At 47.0% G+C, this 14,683-nt stretch overlaps 1 protein-coding gene across 1 annotated transcript in view; it reads left to right on the top strand.

The window, feature by feature from the left end:
• Window positions 1-14,683, top strand: part of LOC116973752 (tyrosine-protein kinase SRK3-like) — a 48,287-nt gene that overhangs the window by 24,065 nt on the left and 9,539 nt on the right. The window contains exon 4 of the mRNA XM_033022059.1: window positions 2,647-2,809. Coding sequence (XP_032877950.1) covers window positions 2,647-2,809 — 163 coding nt within the window. The remainder of the gene's footprint in view (window positions 1-2,646; window positions 2,810-14,683) is intronic.

The raw sequence follows: 14,683 nt of genomic DNA on the forward strand, positions 1-14,683 counted from the left end.
GGTCCCACATAAGAGATTAGTATACAAACTTAAAGCACACGGTATTGGGGGTTCAGTATTGATGTGGATAGAGAACTGGCTGGCAGACAGGAAGCAAAGAGTAGGAGTAAACGGGTCTTTTTCACAATGGCAGGCAGTGACTAGTGGGGTACCGCAAGGCTCAGTGCTGGGACCCCAGCTATTTACAATATATATTAATGATTTGGACGAGGGAATTGAATGCAACATCTCCAAGTTTGCAGATGACACGAAGCTGGGGGGCAGTGTTAGCTGTGAGGAGGATGCTAGGAGGCTGCAAGGTGACTTGGATAGGCTGGGTGAGTGGGCAAATGCATGGCAGATGCAGTATAATGTGGATAAATGTGAGGTTATCCACTTTGGTGGCAAAAACAGGAAAGTAGACTATTATCTGAATGGTGGCCGATTAGGAAAAGGGGAGATGCAACGAGACCTGGGTGTCATGGTACACCAGTCATTAAAAGTAGGCATGCAGGTGCAGCAGGCAGTGAAGAAAGCGAATGGTATGTTAGCATTCATAGCAAAAGGATTTGAGTATAGGAGCAGGGAGGTTCTACTGCAGTTGTACAGGGTCTTGGTGACACCACACTTGGAGTATTGCGCACAGTTTTGGTCTCCTAATCTGAGGAAAGACATTCTTGCCATAGGGGGAGTACAGAGAAGGTTCACCAGACTGGTTCCTGGGATGTCAGGACTTTCATATGAAGAAAGACTGGATAGACTTGGCTTGTACTCGCTAGAATTTAGAAGATTGAGGGGGGATCTTATAGAAACGTACAAAATTCTTAAGGGGTTGGACAGGCTAGATGCAGGAAGATTGTTCCCGATGTTGGGGAAGTCCAGAACAAGGGGACACAGTTTAAGGATAAGGGGGAAATCCTTTAGGACCGAGATGAGGAAAACATTTTTCACACAGAGAGTGGTGAATCTCTGGAATTCTCTGCCAGAGAAGGTAGTTGAGGCCAGTTCATTGGCTATATTTAAAAGGGAGTTAGATGTTGCTTTTGTGGCTAAAGGGATTTGAATTTGAATCCTTTATTTGTCATTCAGACCTTTCGGTCTGAACGAAATGTCGTTGCCTGCAGCCATACATGTAATAATAACAACACACAATAAACACAAATTAACATCCACCACAGTGAGTTCACCAAGCACCTCCTCACTGTGATGGAGGCAAAAGTCTTAGAGTTACTGTCTCTTCCCTCCTCTTCTCCCTCTGCGCTGAGGCAATACCCCACCGGGCGATGGTAAGTCAGTCCCGCGGTTCAAGCTCCGCGGCCCGGGGGTGGTCGAATCTGCCGCCTTCCAGTCCAGCGGACGCAGTTGTTGCCACGGGAGCTCCGGAAAACAGGCACCAGCCTGTGACCTGCGAGCTCCCGACGATCAGGGGATATGGAGAGAAGGCAGGTACCGGATACTGAGTTGGATGATCAGCCATGATCATATTGAATGGCGGTGCAGGCTTAAAGGGCCGAATGGCCTACTCCTGCACCTATTTTCTATGTTTCTATGTTTCTATATGCCTCGGGGAATCAAGGCAAGGTCAGTGGGTGAGAGTTGGGGGCCATGGAAAGGGCAGAGCAGTAGTTGCATGTTATGTATGATCGGTCTGGTAAATGAGCAAGATAATTGGCTGGGGAAGGGTTAATGAGAAAGATGAGGGCAGTGTTTAGAATGGGGTGTTAGTAATCAAGGTTGAAGCAGGAGCTGATGATCAGAGGAGGGCAATCGCAAGCAACAGTGAGCTAGGGAGGAGCCGGGAATTGGTTAAGTAACTGGAGAAAGAAGCCAAAGATCAGTCCCTCAGACCGTGGGAGGTCACATGCCTCAGATACCCAGGGGGATAGTGGACCTTCAGATATCAGTGGAAGAAGGAAACCGACAGCAGTGAACCATATGCCTGATATATACCTCATCCCATTTTCCTTATCTTTGATGGGGTCTTGAATTGTGGCAATCTGCAAACGCATTACTATACATTACTGAGAAGTTGAAATTTATACCAATATATTGATCTACTCTAAATCAAGTCGTACTAATGGGCCTGTCCCACTTGGCGTTTTTTTAGGCAACTGCCGGTGAATGTCATAGTCGTAGTAGGTCGCCAAAAAACCGTCATCCTGACGACAACCTACGACAGCACCTACATCAGAAGTCAAGCTACCCTCATTGGTGTCAAACCCACTGTCAATGAAATGTTTTCAACATGTTGAAAATTTAGTGGCGACCAGAAAAACACTAAGACTTTTTGTGCGACTGAGGAGACTACTCCCGGCGACCACCGGCGAACATGTGGCGACAAACTAGCGCCTACGGTTGCCTAAAAAATCGCCTAAGTGGGACAGGCCCATAAGTGGTCCTCTTATTCATTGTTCTTTATCTCTCCACATCACCGTCTATATCTCTCATTTCCCTTATCCACAACCAGTCTGAAGAAGGGTCTCGACCCGAAACGTCACCCATTCCTTCTCTCCAGAGATGCTGCCTGTCCCGCTGAGTTACTCCAGCTTTTTGTATCTATCCTCATATTAATTATCGGAAAGGCATCGAAGATACCTGTCGGGAAAATGTTGCAAAACCCAGCTTTTGTGATGAATAAAACTAATTAATGACAAACTTTGTTTGCAGCTTGACCGCCCATCCATTTCCACTTTGGCTCGCGTTGTTGAATGGGAAATCCAATACTCCTCACTTCAAAAAGGGGACTTAATCGGACAAGGCCAATTTGGAGAAGTGTGGAAAGGAATCTGGAATTGCACAACTGAAGTTGCAATCAAAGAACTTAAAGGTGGTTAGTCTCAAAGTAATGCATTGAAGGTTATACAGGCCCGTACGAAGCTTTTCAAAAAGGGGGGTGGCATGACAGGATTACAAAAAATTTAATGTGAAATAATGTGCGCGCTGCGCACATCACGACGCGAAGCGTGAAGTCCCTCGATGCCGGGGTCCAGGGCCGCTTAAGGGTCCAGGAAGCTCTGGGGTTTTAGATCTCTCTGATGCATTCTGAGCCTTATTTTGGAGCATTTTTGCGTCAAATTTATGACCAATATTTCCGAAATTAACAGGAATCTGAGAGGTAGCTTTTTCACACAAAGGGTGGTGGGTGTATGGAACAAGCTGCCAGAGGAGGTAGTTAAGGCTGGGACTATCTTACTGTTTAAGAGACATTTGGACACGTACATGGATAGGACAGATTTAGATGGATATGGGCCAAACGCATGTGAGTGGGACTAGTTTACATGGGACATGTTGGTCGTTGTGGGCAAGTTGGGCTGAAGGGCCTGTTTCTACATTGCATCATTCTATGACTAAAAAGTTAAGAAGAAAAATGCATTTAGATAAGTAGGGCAGATTTGAAAGAGGAGTGAAATGTAAAGGGAGAGAAAGGTTTATGGGTGGAAAGGAACATAGGAAAGGAGGGGGGAGAGTGGGTTTGGGCAGATGGGTGAAGGAAAAATAGACACAAAGTGCTGGAGTAACTCAGTGGGTCAGGCAGCATCTGCAGAGAATATGAATAGGCGACATTTCACAGAGTGTTGGAGTAACTCAGCGGGTCAGGCAGCATCTCTGGAGAACATGGATAGGTGACATGTCACAGAGTGCTGGAGTAACTCAGTGGGTCAGGCAGCATCTCTGGAGAAAAGGTATAGATTATATTTTGGGTCAAGACCCTTCTTCAGTAATATTCATGATGTGACATTCCTGAATGTTACCGAAACCATCGTGAGCTACTTTGTTACAGTGCTTGCCCTCTCCTATAACGTCTCTGCTGCCTTGGGTGATGCAGGACAGCACACAAGTTTTGGGACACGGTGTGAAGCTGTTGCCGTCTGTCCCAGCCTGGTAAAAACCTGGATGGAGTGGATGTGGAGAGGATGTTTCCACTAGTGGGAGAGTCTAGGACCAGTGGCCACAGCCTCAGAATTAAAAGACATTCCTTTAGGAAGGAGATGAGTAGGAATTTCTTCAGTCAGAGGGTAGTAAACTGTGGAATTCATTGCCACAGACAGCTGTGGAGGCCAAGTCAATGGACATTTTTCAGGAGGAGATTGATAGATTCTTGATTGATACGGGTGTCAGAGGTAATGGGGAGAAGGCAGGAGAATGGGTTTGAGAGGGAAAGATAGATAGTCAGTGTGGAAACAGGCCCTTCGGCCCAGCATGTCCCATCTACACTAGTCCCGCCTGCCCACGTTTGATCCATCTCCCTCCGAACCTGTCCTATCCATGTACCTGTCTAACAGTTTCTTAAATTTTGCGATAGTCCCTGCATCAACTACCTCCTCTGGCTGCTTGTTCCATACACCGACCACCCTTGGTGTGAAAAATATACCCCTCAGATTCCTATTAAATCTTTTGCCCTTCACCTTAAACTTACTTCCTCTCCTCCTCGATTCACCTACTCTGGGCAAAAGACTCAACCATATCTATTCAAATCATGATTTTATACACCTCTATTAGATCATCCCTCATCCTCCTGTGCTCCATGAAATAGAGTCCTAGCCTACTCAACCTCTCCCTATAGCTCCTGGCAACATCCTCGTAAATCTTCATTGTACCCTTTCCAGTTTGATGACATCTTTCCTATAACATGGTGCCCAAAACTGAATACAATACTCTGAATGCGGCCTCACCAACTTCTTATGCAACTGCAACATGACCTCCCAACTTCTATACTCAGCCTGACCTGCTGAGTTACTCCAGCATTCTGTGAAACGTCACAGACCAGGGCAAGATTGCTGATGATACAGAAGTGAGTGGATTTGCAGATAGTGAAGATGGTTGTGAAAGATTTCAGCAGGATCTGGATCAATTAGCCAGGTGGGCAGAGGAATGGTTGATGGTTGCATGGTTCCTTGAAGGTCAAGTCGCAGGTATATCAGGTGGTCAAAAAATATTGGTCAAAGAGTATTGAGTATAGAAGTTGGGAGGTCATGTTGCAGTTGTATAAGACGTTGGTGAGACCGCATTTAGAATATTGTGTTCAGTTCTGGGCACCATGTTATAGGAAAGATGTCAAACTGAAAAGATTACAGAGATCCCCATCCTGGATCAGTCCAATCAGGGTTGTGTCGTCCGCAAACTTGAGAAGCTTGACAGAGGTGTCTGTGGAGGTGCAGTCATTGGTGTGGCGAGAGTAGAGGGGAGAGTACGCATCTTGCGGTGCTCCTATGCTGAGCGTTTGCGGGTCTGAGATATGCTTTCCCGCCTCACAAGCTGCTTCCTGTCTGTCAGAAAGCTGGTGATCCACCGACAGAGGGGTTCAGGTACAGTCAACTCAGAACGTTTGGAGCGTAGTAGCTCTGGCACAATGGTGTTGAGTGCACAGCTAAAATCAACAAACAAAATCCTCGCATAGGTCCCCTGGCGGTCTAGGCGCTGGAGGATGAAGTGCAGGCCCAGATTGACTGCGTCATCCACCAATCTATTGGCCCAATGTGCAAAATGCAGAGGGTCCAGCAGGGGGATTGTGATATTTTTCAGTTTGGCCAGCACAAGCCTTTCAAGGGTCTTCATGACTACAGAGGTCAGTGCGACAAGCCTGTAATCATTAAGACCAATAATCCTTGCCTTTTTGGGTACAGGGACAATAGTGGAGACTTTGGAATCAAATACACAGACAGGGACAGTACATCTTTGCAGGGACTGGTTAAAAATAGAAAGATTAGACGAGAACTTACCGTTTGAAGATTGATCTTTATTTTATGAGAAGTTGAAGTGAAGGAATACGTGAAGAGCCTGCCAGCCCGCATGCGCGTCAATCTTCAGAGCAACTGTATGAAACCACAGACTGGTTGCAGAACTTAAACTATAGAAAGATTAACGACCTTAGATTTACCGGATGATCTTTTATGAGAATCAGGTTTGGATGTGGAGGGCACGTATTTCCTCACTTCAACTTCTCATAAAATAAAGATCAAACTTCAAACGGTAAGTTCTCGTTTAATCTTTCTATTTTATATCGAAGTCATGTGAGTGACTACTTGAAGCCTTCAAAGCTCTGTGGTTTCATGCAGTGAACCAGTCTATATGTAGACACACTGCACCAATCGACCAAACATGGTTGAAAGAAACATACTTCATTGAAACCTGATGTTAATTCGCAAACATTTCCATGCTTTAATAGAAACAGTCTCTTTACATCAGGGATAATCACTTGATTTATTAAACACAACTTAAAATTCTACTAGCAAATAAACCAGGCCCGTTAAATGGTTGATTGTAAAACTTCTGAAAAGTTCGCTCATTGGCCCATCCTGCTGTCGCAAGAATGTGATCCAGCGGAACTTCCATATTATTCGCTGCCGAGGTAGCTGCAGCCCTGGTAGAGTGAGATTTGAAAATATCAGTATCCACCCCCGCATCTGCTAACACGCATCTTATCCACCTAGAAATGGTTTGCACCCTTTTGTGTGGCTTTTTATAACTTATGAAGACAGCCTGTTTGCTGCCTCGATGGTTTTTTGTAACCTCGATGTATTTCTTAACATAGGTAACCACACACAATCTGCGATTGGTGGATACGCCAACAGCTCCAATTTGTAGCCCAACGCACCTGACCTGCTCTGCTTAATTAATTCATCTATATAAAAGGTCACTTTATTGTCAGATATAACCGCATTATCCAGTCGCAGTTTCTGTAAAGACTGAACTCTTTGTGCTGAGACGAGAGCCATGAGCATGACCAATTTGTGAGTGAGCTGGGGCAAAGATAAAGATGCGGCCGGTGCCAAATTGCGAAGCAGCCTTAACACTATTTTAACATTCCATACCTCACGATATCTAGGGCTTGGAGGGTTTCTGTTAAAAACACCCTTCATGAATTTAGATACCAATGGGTGAGAGCCCACAGTTTGATGTCCAGACCCCAGCACTAAATATTATGACAAGGCACTACGAGCAGTGTTAATAGCACTGTAACTTAAATTTCTCAAAATATAAAGTTGAAAGAAACTCCAACACATCAGCCATATCTGCCGTAAAGTAATTTATATGTGCCTTCTCGCAAAAGTTCTCCCATTGATTGATATAAGTAGTACTACTTCTTTGTAAGCTGCATTTATTACGTCCACCATCCGGTTGGATAATCCTAGCCCCATGAAAGGCCTTCTTAAATTCTGCAAATTAACAAATCAATTCAATCATGCAAAGGATGAGGCTTCCGAGAGACAGGCTGAATTAGCATATGTTTATGCCTGTGAACAACCATGGGTGGTTCCTTTAATAATCCTTTCAATAATGGAAACTATGGTTGCGAAGGCCAATTAGGAGCTACTAAAATATCTGATGCGTTGTCTTGCATTATCTTTTGCAAGTATCTTCCAATAAGGCAGAATGGAAGGAAGGCATAGAATAACACTCCCCCCCAATCTATAGAGAATGCGTCTATAGCTTCTGCCCCTGGGTCTGGTTGCCAGGCTACATATCGTGGCAATTGATGATTAAGCCTGGAAGCGAACAAATCAATGTCTGGTGTTCCATAACGAGCTATTATGTTGTTGAATACTACCTGATTCGACAGCCACTCAGTTTGATCATTGAACCTTCATGATCTAGCATCTGCTACCCTATTAAATCTGCCCGGCAAATGAGCAGCTGAAATCCAAATGCTCCTATCTATGCTCCAAGCCCAAATAAGTTTTGCCAAAGCATCACAGGATAGTGATCTACATCCACCCATGTGATTTACATATGCCACTGCCGTCGAATTATCCAATTGAAGTCTAATATGCACACCATGTACCTTCCCACAGTATGCTTTCAAGGCATGAAATGCTGCCAACATTTCCAAATAATTGATGCCATATTTTCGACCAAGGCATAACTCCTCCTTGTTCCATCTACCACCACAACTAGAGACGGTGTTAGTTGCACCCCGTCCTAGTTCACTAGCATCACTCTGCAGTGTTGTTGTGTGTTTACTAGGTAGACAGTCGCCTGAACAATGATGAATATTCGCAATCCACCATTGTAATTCAGCTTTAGACTCTGAAAACAATTGCATCGGTCTGTCAAAATGACCTTTGTGGAGTCTCAGTGCCTGATCCTTTTCACTCTCCAGATTCCGATAATGCATAGGCCCATAACATGCGGCTGGGAAGGCAGCTACTATCTTGCCAATTACCCTAGCAACCTGGCGGATAGATGGTTTCTCATTAATCAGTAGATTTGAACAAGCCTTTACCAAATTTTGTTTTTTCTCCATGGGCAGGGTCACAGACATCTCTGCTTAATTGATGATAGACCCTAAATAAGAAATAGATCTGGTCGGTATCAGCCTGGATTTAGCTGGATGGATGAGAAATCCCAATTTCTCAAAGATAAGCTTGGCAGCTGAACCAGCTAGCTTTGCGAGATGCAACGTTCTCCCGATTATCAGAATGTCATCTATATACCCCACAACAATATGCCCTTCAGCTCTGAGTAAGGCAAGCACTGGTTTAAGCAGTTGGTAAATAGCCGAGGGGCTGAGCTTAAACTATTAGGTAACACCTTAAATTGCCACAACTGCCCCAGCCAGCTAAACTTCAGATATTTCCTGTGATTCCTATGAATAGGAACCGAATAATATACATCCTTAAGATTGCTGGATGCCATAAAACAACGCTCAGTAATTAGCTGTTTAGTGGTGTGAAAATTTTCCATTTTAAAATGTTTATACTGCACATTTAAGTTGAAGCTTGCCAAATCAAGAATGATACGGCATCCACCATTTTTCTTCTCCATGAGAATATGTTAGAGATATATTCCTAATTCTCATGGACTGACTGCTCAATCACTCCTTTTTTATGCAATGCCTCTATCTCTGCTTGCATATCCAAAGTATCCTTATTGGAACGAATATACGCCCGACTTGGCATATCTTGTCTTGGTGGAAATGTGTTAGCCAAGAACTCAATTTTGTAACACATTATACTATGCAGTATAAACGTTTCAGAGGTTATCTGTCGCCATTTGTGCAAAAATAGACTTAACCTGCCACCGACTTGCAATTCCTCCGCACACCCCCTGTGACTGATGGATGCACATCCACCTACCTCAAAGGTCATAGGAGGTTTAACACCAAGTCCAGCAGACCCTAAGTTCTGTTCGTTCTCCTTCCCTTCGCTCTGAAATCTTGAGCCACTGGGAACTGAGGCTGCCTCATCTTCCAAGACGAACGAGATGGGCCTTGGCCTAAAAAAGACCTGTGACTGGGTCTAAATTGAGCAGATCTGATATTCCCACCAGCCTCAGAGAACCAATTCCTGCTGGTTGTCACATAGGGGTGATATCGCCGGAATAGAGGAGTCTTAACCATATAGGGTCTTGACCATGCCAGCAGCAGCCTTTAATTCCTCCTGCAAGTCCTTGACTTGCTTACACAAATCTTCTCCGAAGAGGTATTTAGCAGGCTGAACATTGCTGGACCTGCATAAATGTGCAAATTTGCGGTTTAATTCTGGCCTAATGCCATCTTTACAGACGCAGTTTATCTCAAAATGAGTATTGCACAGCAGTGCCATCGCATCCTGCTGTGCTTCCGACAGCTGAGCCCCATCCACTGACCTAGCAAAGGCCATAATATCTCCTGACAATAGTCTCTGGATTCGCTGTAATTTCATCTCTCTGGACCTTGTGTTCTGTTCCCGATGTTTTCCCAAATGGTAGTATTGACTTTCGGGACGTCCAAGGTCTTGCAATTTTCTGGGCTGAGATATCTCCCAGCTGTTTCCAGCATAACTTCTTCCTTCAGCTGGTGCAATGTTAGATAGCTGATGCTGCTGGCCAATTCCTCCTGTAGTGGCTTGCCCGTCCCCGAGGGAACAGCAAATTTAGAGGCAAGAGCAGGTAGCTCTTCCTTATGATGCGTCTCCCGCACATCATGCATTAAATCATGGGATTCAGACACATCCCCATAATCGGAGTCAGCTCTATAAAAATCTCCAACACTCCCCTCATCAGAGTGGGAGGAATATTGTAACCCTGAACCAGGTGTTGCCACAGGCATATGGCTCAAGCTGCCTGTGAATGCCTCCATAGCACGGAGCATATTTTGTGCCACCATTTGTTCCATTAGTTGCTCTAGTTTAGATAAACGGCCAATCACATCTACCATAGATGTTGGGACAGAATCCTCCTGTCCAGAGCCGAATCAGAACTAGCTGTGCAGATCGCGGCTGCCAGCGACTCCGAAGTGGAAACGGATGGCCGTCGGCTTTTCCCACTGCCGTGGTCCTCTGCTGCTGGTTTCTCAGCAGCCCGTTTTCCTTTCGCCATCGGCTTCTCCATAACAAAAACCTCGGTCAATTAGTTCACTTCAAATATTTCCTGTGAACATTTGTACTCACCTGTATGGTTTTTAAACTTACCACTGGGGAGACCGACGTTCCCCCCCCAGCCAAACCTCGTGCCATGCGTCGACGTATTGACGCGCATGCGGGCTGGCGGGCTCTTCACGTAGTCACTCGCGTGACTTCGATATAAAATGAGTAATTGGGTGTGAAGTGGTGATTGGAGTGGGGTGGGTGTAAAAGGGCCCAGTCTTTGCAGACTGAGGTCAGGCTGTGAGTGGGTGTGAAGTGTTGGTTGGGGTGGGAAAGGGTCCACTCTTTTCATACTGGAGTCTTGCCTTAAGTAGGTGTGAAGTGGTGAATGAGAAGGAGAGGGTTACATTTCTGATTTTCAAACCTGCAGTAAAACTCATTCAGGTCGTTCGTCAGCTGATGATTGTCCAAAGAGCGGGGGGCTTTCCTCTTATAGCTGATGATTTCTTGCATGCCCTTCCAAACTGAAGAAGAGTCACTAGCTGAGAACCTGCTCCTCAACTTCTCAGAGTACCTTTCCTTGGCAGCTCTGATTCCTCTTCTCAGCTCTTCTCAGCTATCTTTTAACTTTTTAACGATTAGGCTATCGGCTTGACGCATATTTGCCCCCCCTCCCCGATCTTGAAATGTAAATGTTACATCTGTATATAATGATCCCATTAAAATGTATATTTATGTCAAACTATGGAATTCATATTTTTCAGTATTGTTATCAAGGAAAAGAAAGCAGTTCCAATTGATTGATATTATTTGATATTGTTTAAAATTATTTATATGAGGTGAAAATATAATAGCTCTAAAACCTTATTTTTGCAATCTCACTAAAGATAATCCCCCTTTCCCTCTTCCCTCCCCATCTCCCTCTCCCCTCCATTCCCCTCTCTCTCTCTCCCCCCTCTCACATCCCCCCCTCTTTCTAGCGGGGGTGGGGGGCCGGGAAAGTGAAGGTAGCGCGGGCCCAGCGGGAGTGGCGTGGGCCCAGCAGGGGTGGCGTGGGCCCACGGGGGTCAGTGGGGGTGCCGTAGGTCAGCAGGGTTGACGTGGGCCCAGCGGGGATTAGCGGGGGTGATGTGGGCCCAGCGGGTGTTGCGTGGGCCCAGCAGGGGTGGCGTGGGCCCAGCGGGGGTGGCATGAGCCCAGCGGGAGTTAGCGGGGGTGGCGTGGGCCCAGCTGGGGACAGCGGGGTTGGCGTGGACCCAGAGGGGGTGGCATGGGCCCAGCGGGGGTGGCGTGGGCCCAGCGGTGTTCAGCGGGTGTGGTGTGGGCCCAGCGGGGGTGGCGTGGGCCAAGCGGGAGTTAGCGGGGGTGGCGTGGGCCCAGCTGTGGACAGCGGGGTTGGCGTGGACCCAGCGGAGGTGGCATGGGCCTAGCGGGGGTGGCGTGGGCCCAGCAGAGGTGGCATGGGCCCAGCGGGGGTGGCGTGGGCCCAGCGGGGGTGGCATGAGCCCAGCGGGGGTCAGCAGGGGTGGCGTGGGTGGAAGATGGCTTGGGCCCTGGCGGGGTGATGTGGGCCCAGCGGGTGTTGCGTGGGCCCAGCAGGGGTGGCGTGGGCCCAGCGGGGGTGGCATGAGCCCAGCGGGAGTTAGCGGGGTTGGTGTGGGCCCAGCTGGGGACAGCGGGGTTGGCGTGGACCCAGCGGGGGTGGCGTGGGCCCAGCGGGGGTGGCGTGGGCCCAGCGGTGTTCAGCGGGAGTGGTGTGGGCCCAGCGGGGGTGGCGTGGGCCAAGCGGGAGTTAGCGGGGGTGGCGTGGGCCCAGCTGTGGACAGCGGGGTTGGCGTGGACCCAGCGGAGGTGGCATGGGCCCAGCGGGGGTGGTGTGGGCCCAGCGGGGGTGGCATGGGCCCAGCGGGGGTGGCGTGGGCCCAGCGGGGGTGGCATGGGCCCAGCGGGGGTGGCGTGGGCGGAAGATGGCTTGGGCCCTGGCGGTGGGGGGAGGCGAGGGGAGTGGGCCCCGCCGCAGCAGCATCTGGTGTTGAGGGTTTTTTTAATAGGCAGATGATGGACAAAGGCCAGAGACAAAACGACAGAATGTGTGAGATAAAAGAAATGAAGAGTTGCTAATCGTGACAACATTGTCCTTTGTTTGCTTGGTAATTACCTCCCATGACAGAGCTTGGGATGAGTATCTGTTTGGGAGTCTGGCATCAGGCAAGTAAATTATGTGGCATCTGATTAATCAACGGTGGAAATGTGGGCCTTGGAGAGTTTGTTAATGTTTCACTCAACCTTCCAGTGGATTTGAAGGATCGTGCAAAGGGAGCACTAGAGGTATCTCTCCAATGTCTTGAGTGCTTGCCGTGGGTAGTCCAAATCTACCGTGGCAACAGTATTACAGTCAATCCATTGGAAATACCACAAAAATATGAACAGTGTGCAGTTGCTCATGTACATGAGTGACATTAAGCAATCTAACAATAAAACAATAAAAAGAACAACCAAAGTTATTATTAAAATCTGAAACTCAGTAAAAACGAAAATCAAATGTTTTCACTTCTAAATATCAACAAATATTCCCCAGTTCCTACATTACTTACTACTTACTTACTTCTTTGGATCTACAAGCTCATCTTGGAGACCAACTGTTGTTCTCTTCAACACCGTAGAAAGAAAAGTAGAACAAAAAAAGTACACATCCATATGCATCTGGTTATTCACTAATAGGAATTGTTTTTAACTGCTCAAAGAAGATAATTTGGAAAATATAAAGATGAGGTTCTCAATGGAAAGAGATGTGAAGTAAAGCAAAAAAATAAGATCACCTGAAACTTCAACAAACAGTAGAAAGTGTACTAACAAACTGGCCAATAGATGGAGCCAAATTCCCACCACATCAGCCTGTCGCATCTTGTGGGCTGGTGATAACTTGCCTGCACGTTCAGCACGTTCAGTGATGTCTGCCAAGGGATGTGTACCAAGTGAAGGGGGAGAAATCAGTTATTTAGGATGTTGTGTGTTCCTTCTGGTGTCCGTGAACACCCTGTACGTGCTAATGTCACAGATATTCAATATTATCAAAATCTTTCCAGATATTCCTTCTCCATTTTGGGTAGCCTTGGGTAATGTTACATTATTTCACCGAGACTTTGAGAAGGAAGTGTTTTTCAGTCGCTCTGGCTTATTTTGGGAGTCTGGTATCAAGCATGCATTTGATGCAGCTCACCCAGCAGAGCTAATTGAATATCATCAGTGCCTTGATACCAAAGATCCTGGATCTTTGCTTGATACTGTGATGTTGGCCAGGGAGAGGAGACCACAGTTGCAACCCTATCCTGCTGAAGGTTTGCAGAGACTGCATTGCTCGTACTTCCATTGCTGTGGCTTTGGAGGTTCCTGCTGTAGATCAATCACTACTAGCTGATCTGACCCATGTCTGATTTTTACTGTTGTATACCCGATCCATAATCCTGATCGGGTTTCTACTACCTCATCTAGTGTGCCGGTTAGGCTATTCTTCAGATTCATCTAGGAGCTTGAACCTACAGCAATTATGTGTATTCACTCTATGTGTTCTGCTAATAAAGAACTTATATACGGCAACAACAAAAAAATACGCAGATGTATAAACACTGAGTTGTTCAGCTTCGTATATGTTCTTTATTAGCAGAACACATAGAGAGAATACACATAACTGCTGTAGGTTCAAGCTTCTGGATGAGAAAGAGGGGGGTGGTGTCGGTGGTAGGCGAAGGTCCGAAGGTCAGACAGCTGGCCGGGCTGTCAACCGACGGGGCCCCACAGGCGAGGCGCTGCTACTGCACTGCATGGGCTGCACTACATCGGGAAGCGGCATTCCGACCCGACAGTCACCTCAACCCGAGTAGTAGCAGTCAAATATGGGACAAGGGTGGTCCCGTATGGGACAAACCAATTTAGCCAAATATACGGGATGTCTCGCCTATTACCGGACAGTTGGCAACCCTAGAAAGCACATCTCAGACCTACAGACCCTCAGCATAGGAGCACCGCAGGCCTGCATACTCTCCCCTCTCCTCTACTCTCTCTTCCCCAACGACTGCACCTCCACAGACTCCTCTGTCAAGATTCTCAAGTTTGCGGACAACACAACCCTGATTGGACTGATCCAGGATGCGGAGGAATCTGCCTACAGACAGGAAGTGTCACAGCTGGCGTCCTGGTGCCATCGCAGCAACCTGGAGCTCAATGCTCTTAAGACAGTGGAATTGATTGTAGACTTTAGGAGAGCTCCCCCCACTCACCATCAACAACACCACAGTTCCTTGGAACCATCATCTCCAGGGACCTTAAATGGGAGGCCGCCATCGACTCCACAGACAAAAAGTCCCAACAGAGGATGCAGGCATGGAAATCGCTATCAAAACATGCGGGGGACACAATTT

Source organism: Amblyraja radiata, chromosome 5, assembly GCF_010909765.2.
Source record: "Amblyraja radiata isolate CabotCenter1 chromosome 5, sAmbRad1.1.pri, whole genome shotgun sequence".
NCBI classification, from domain to species: domain Eukaryota; kingdom Metazoa; phylum Chordata; class Chondrichthyes; order Rajiformes; family Rajidae; genus Amblyraja; species Amblyraja radiata.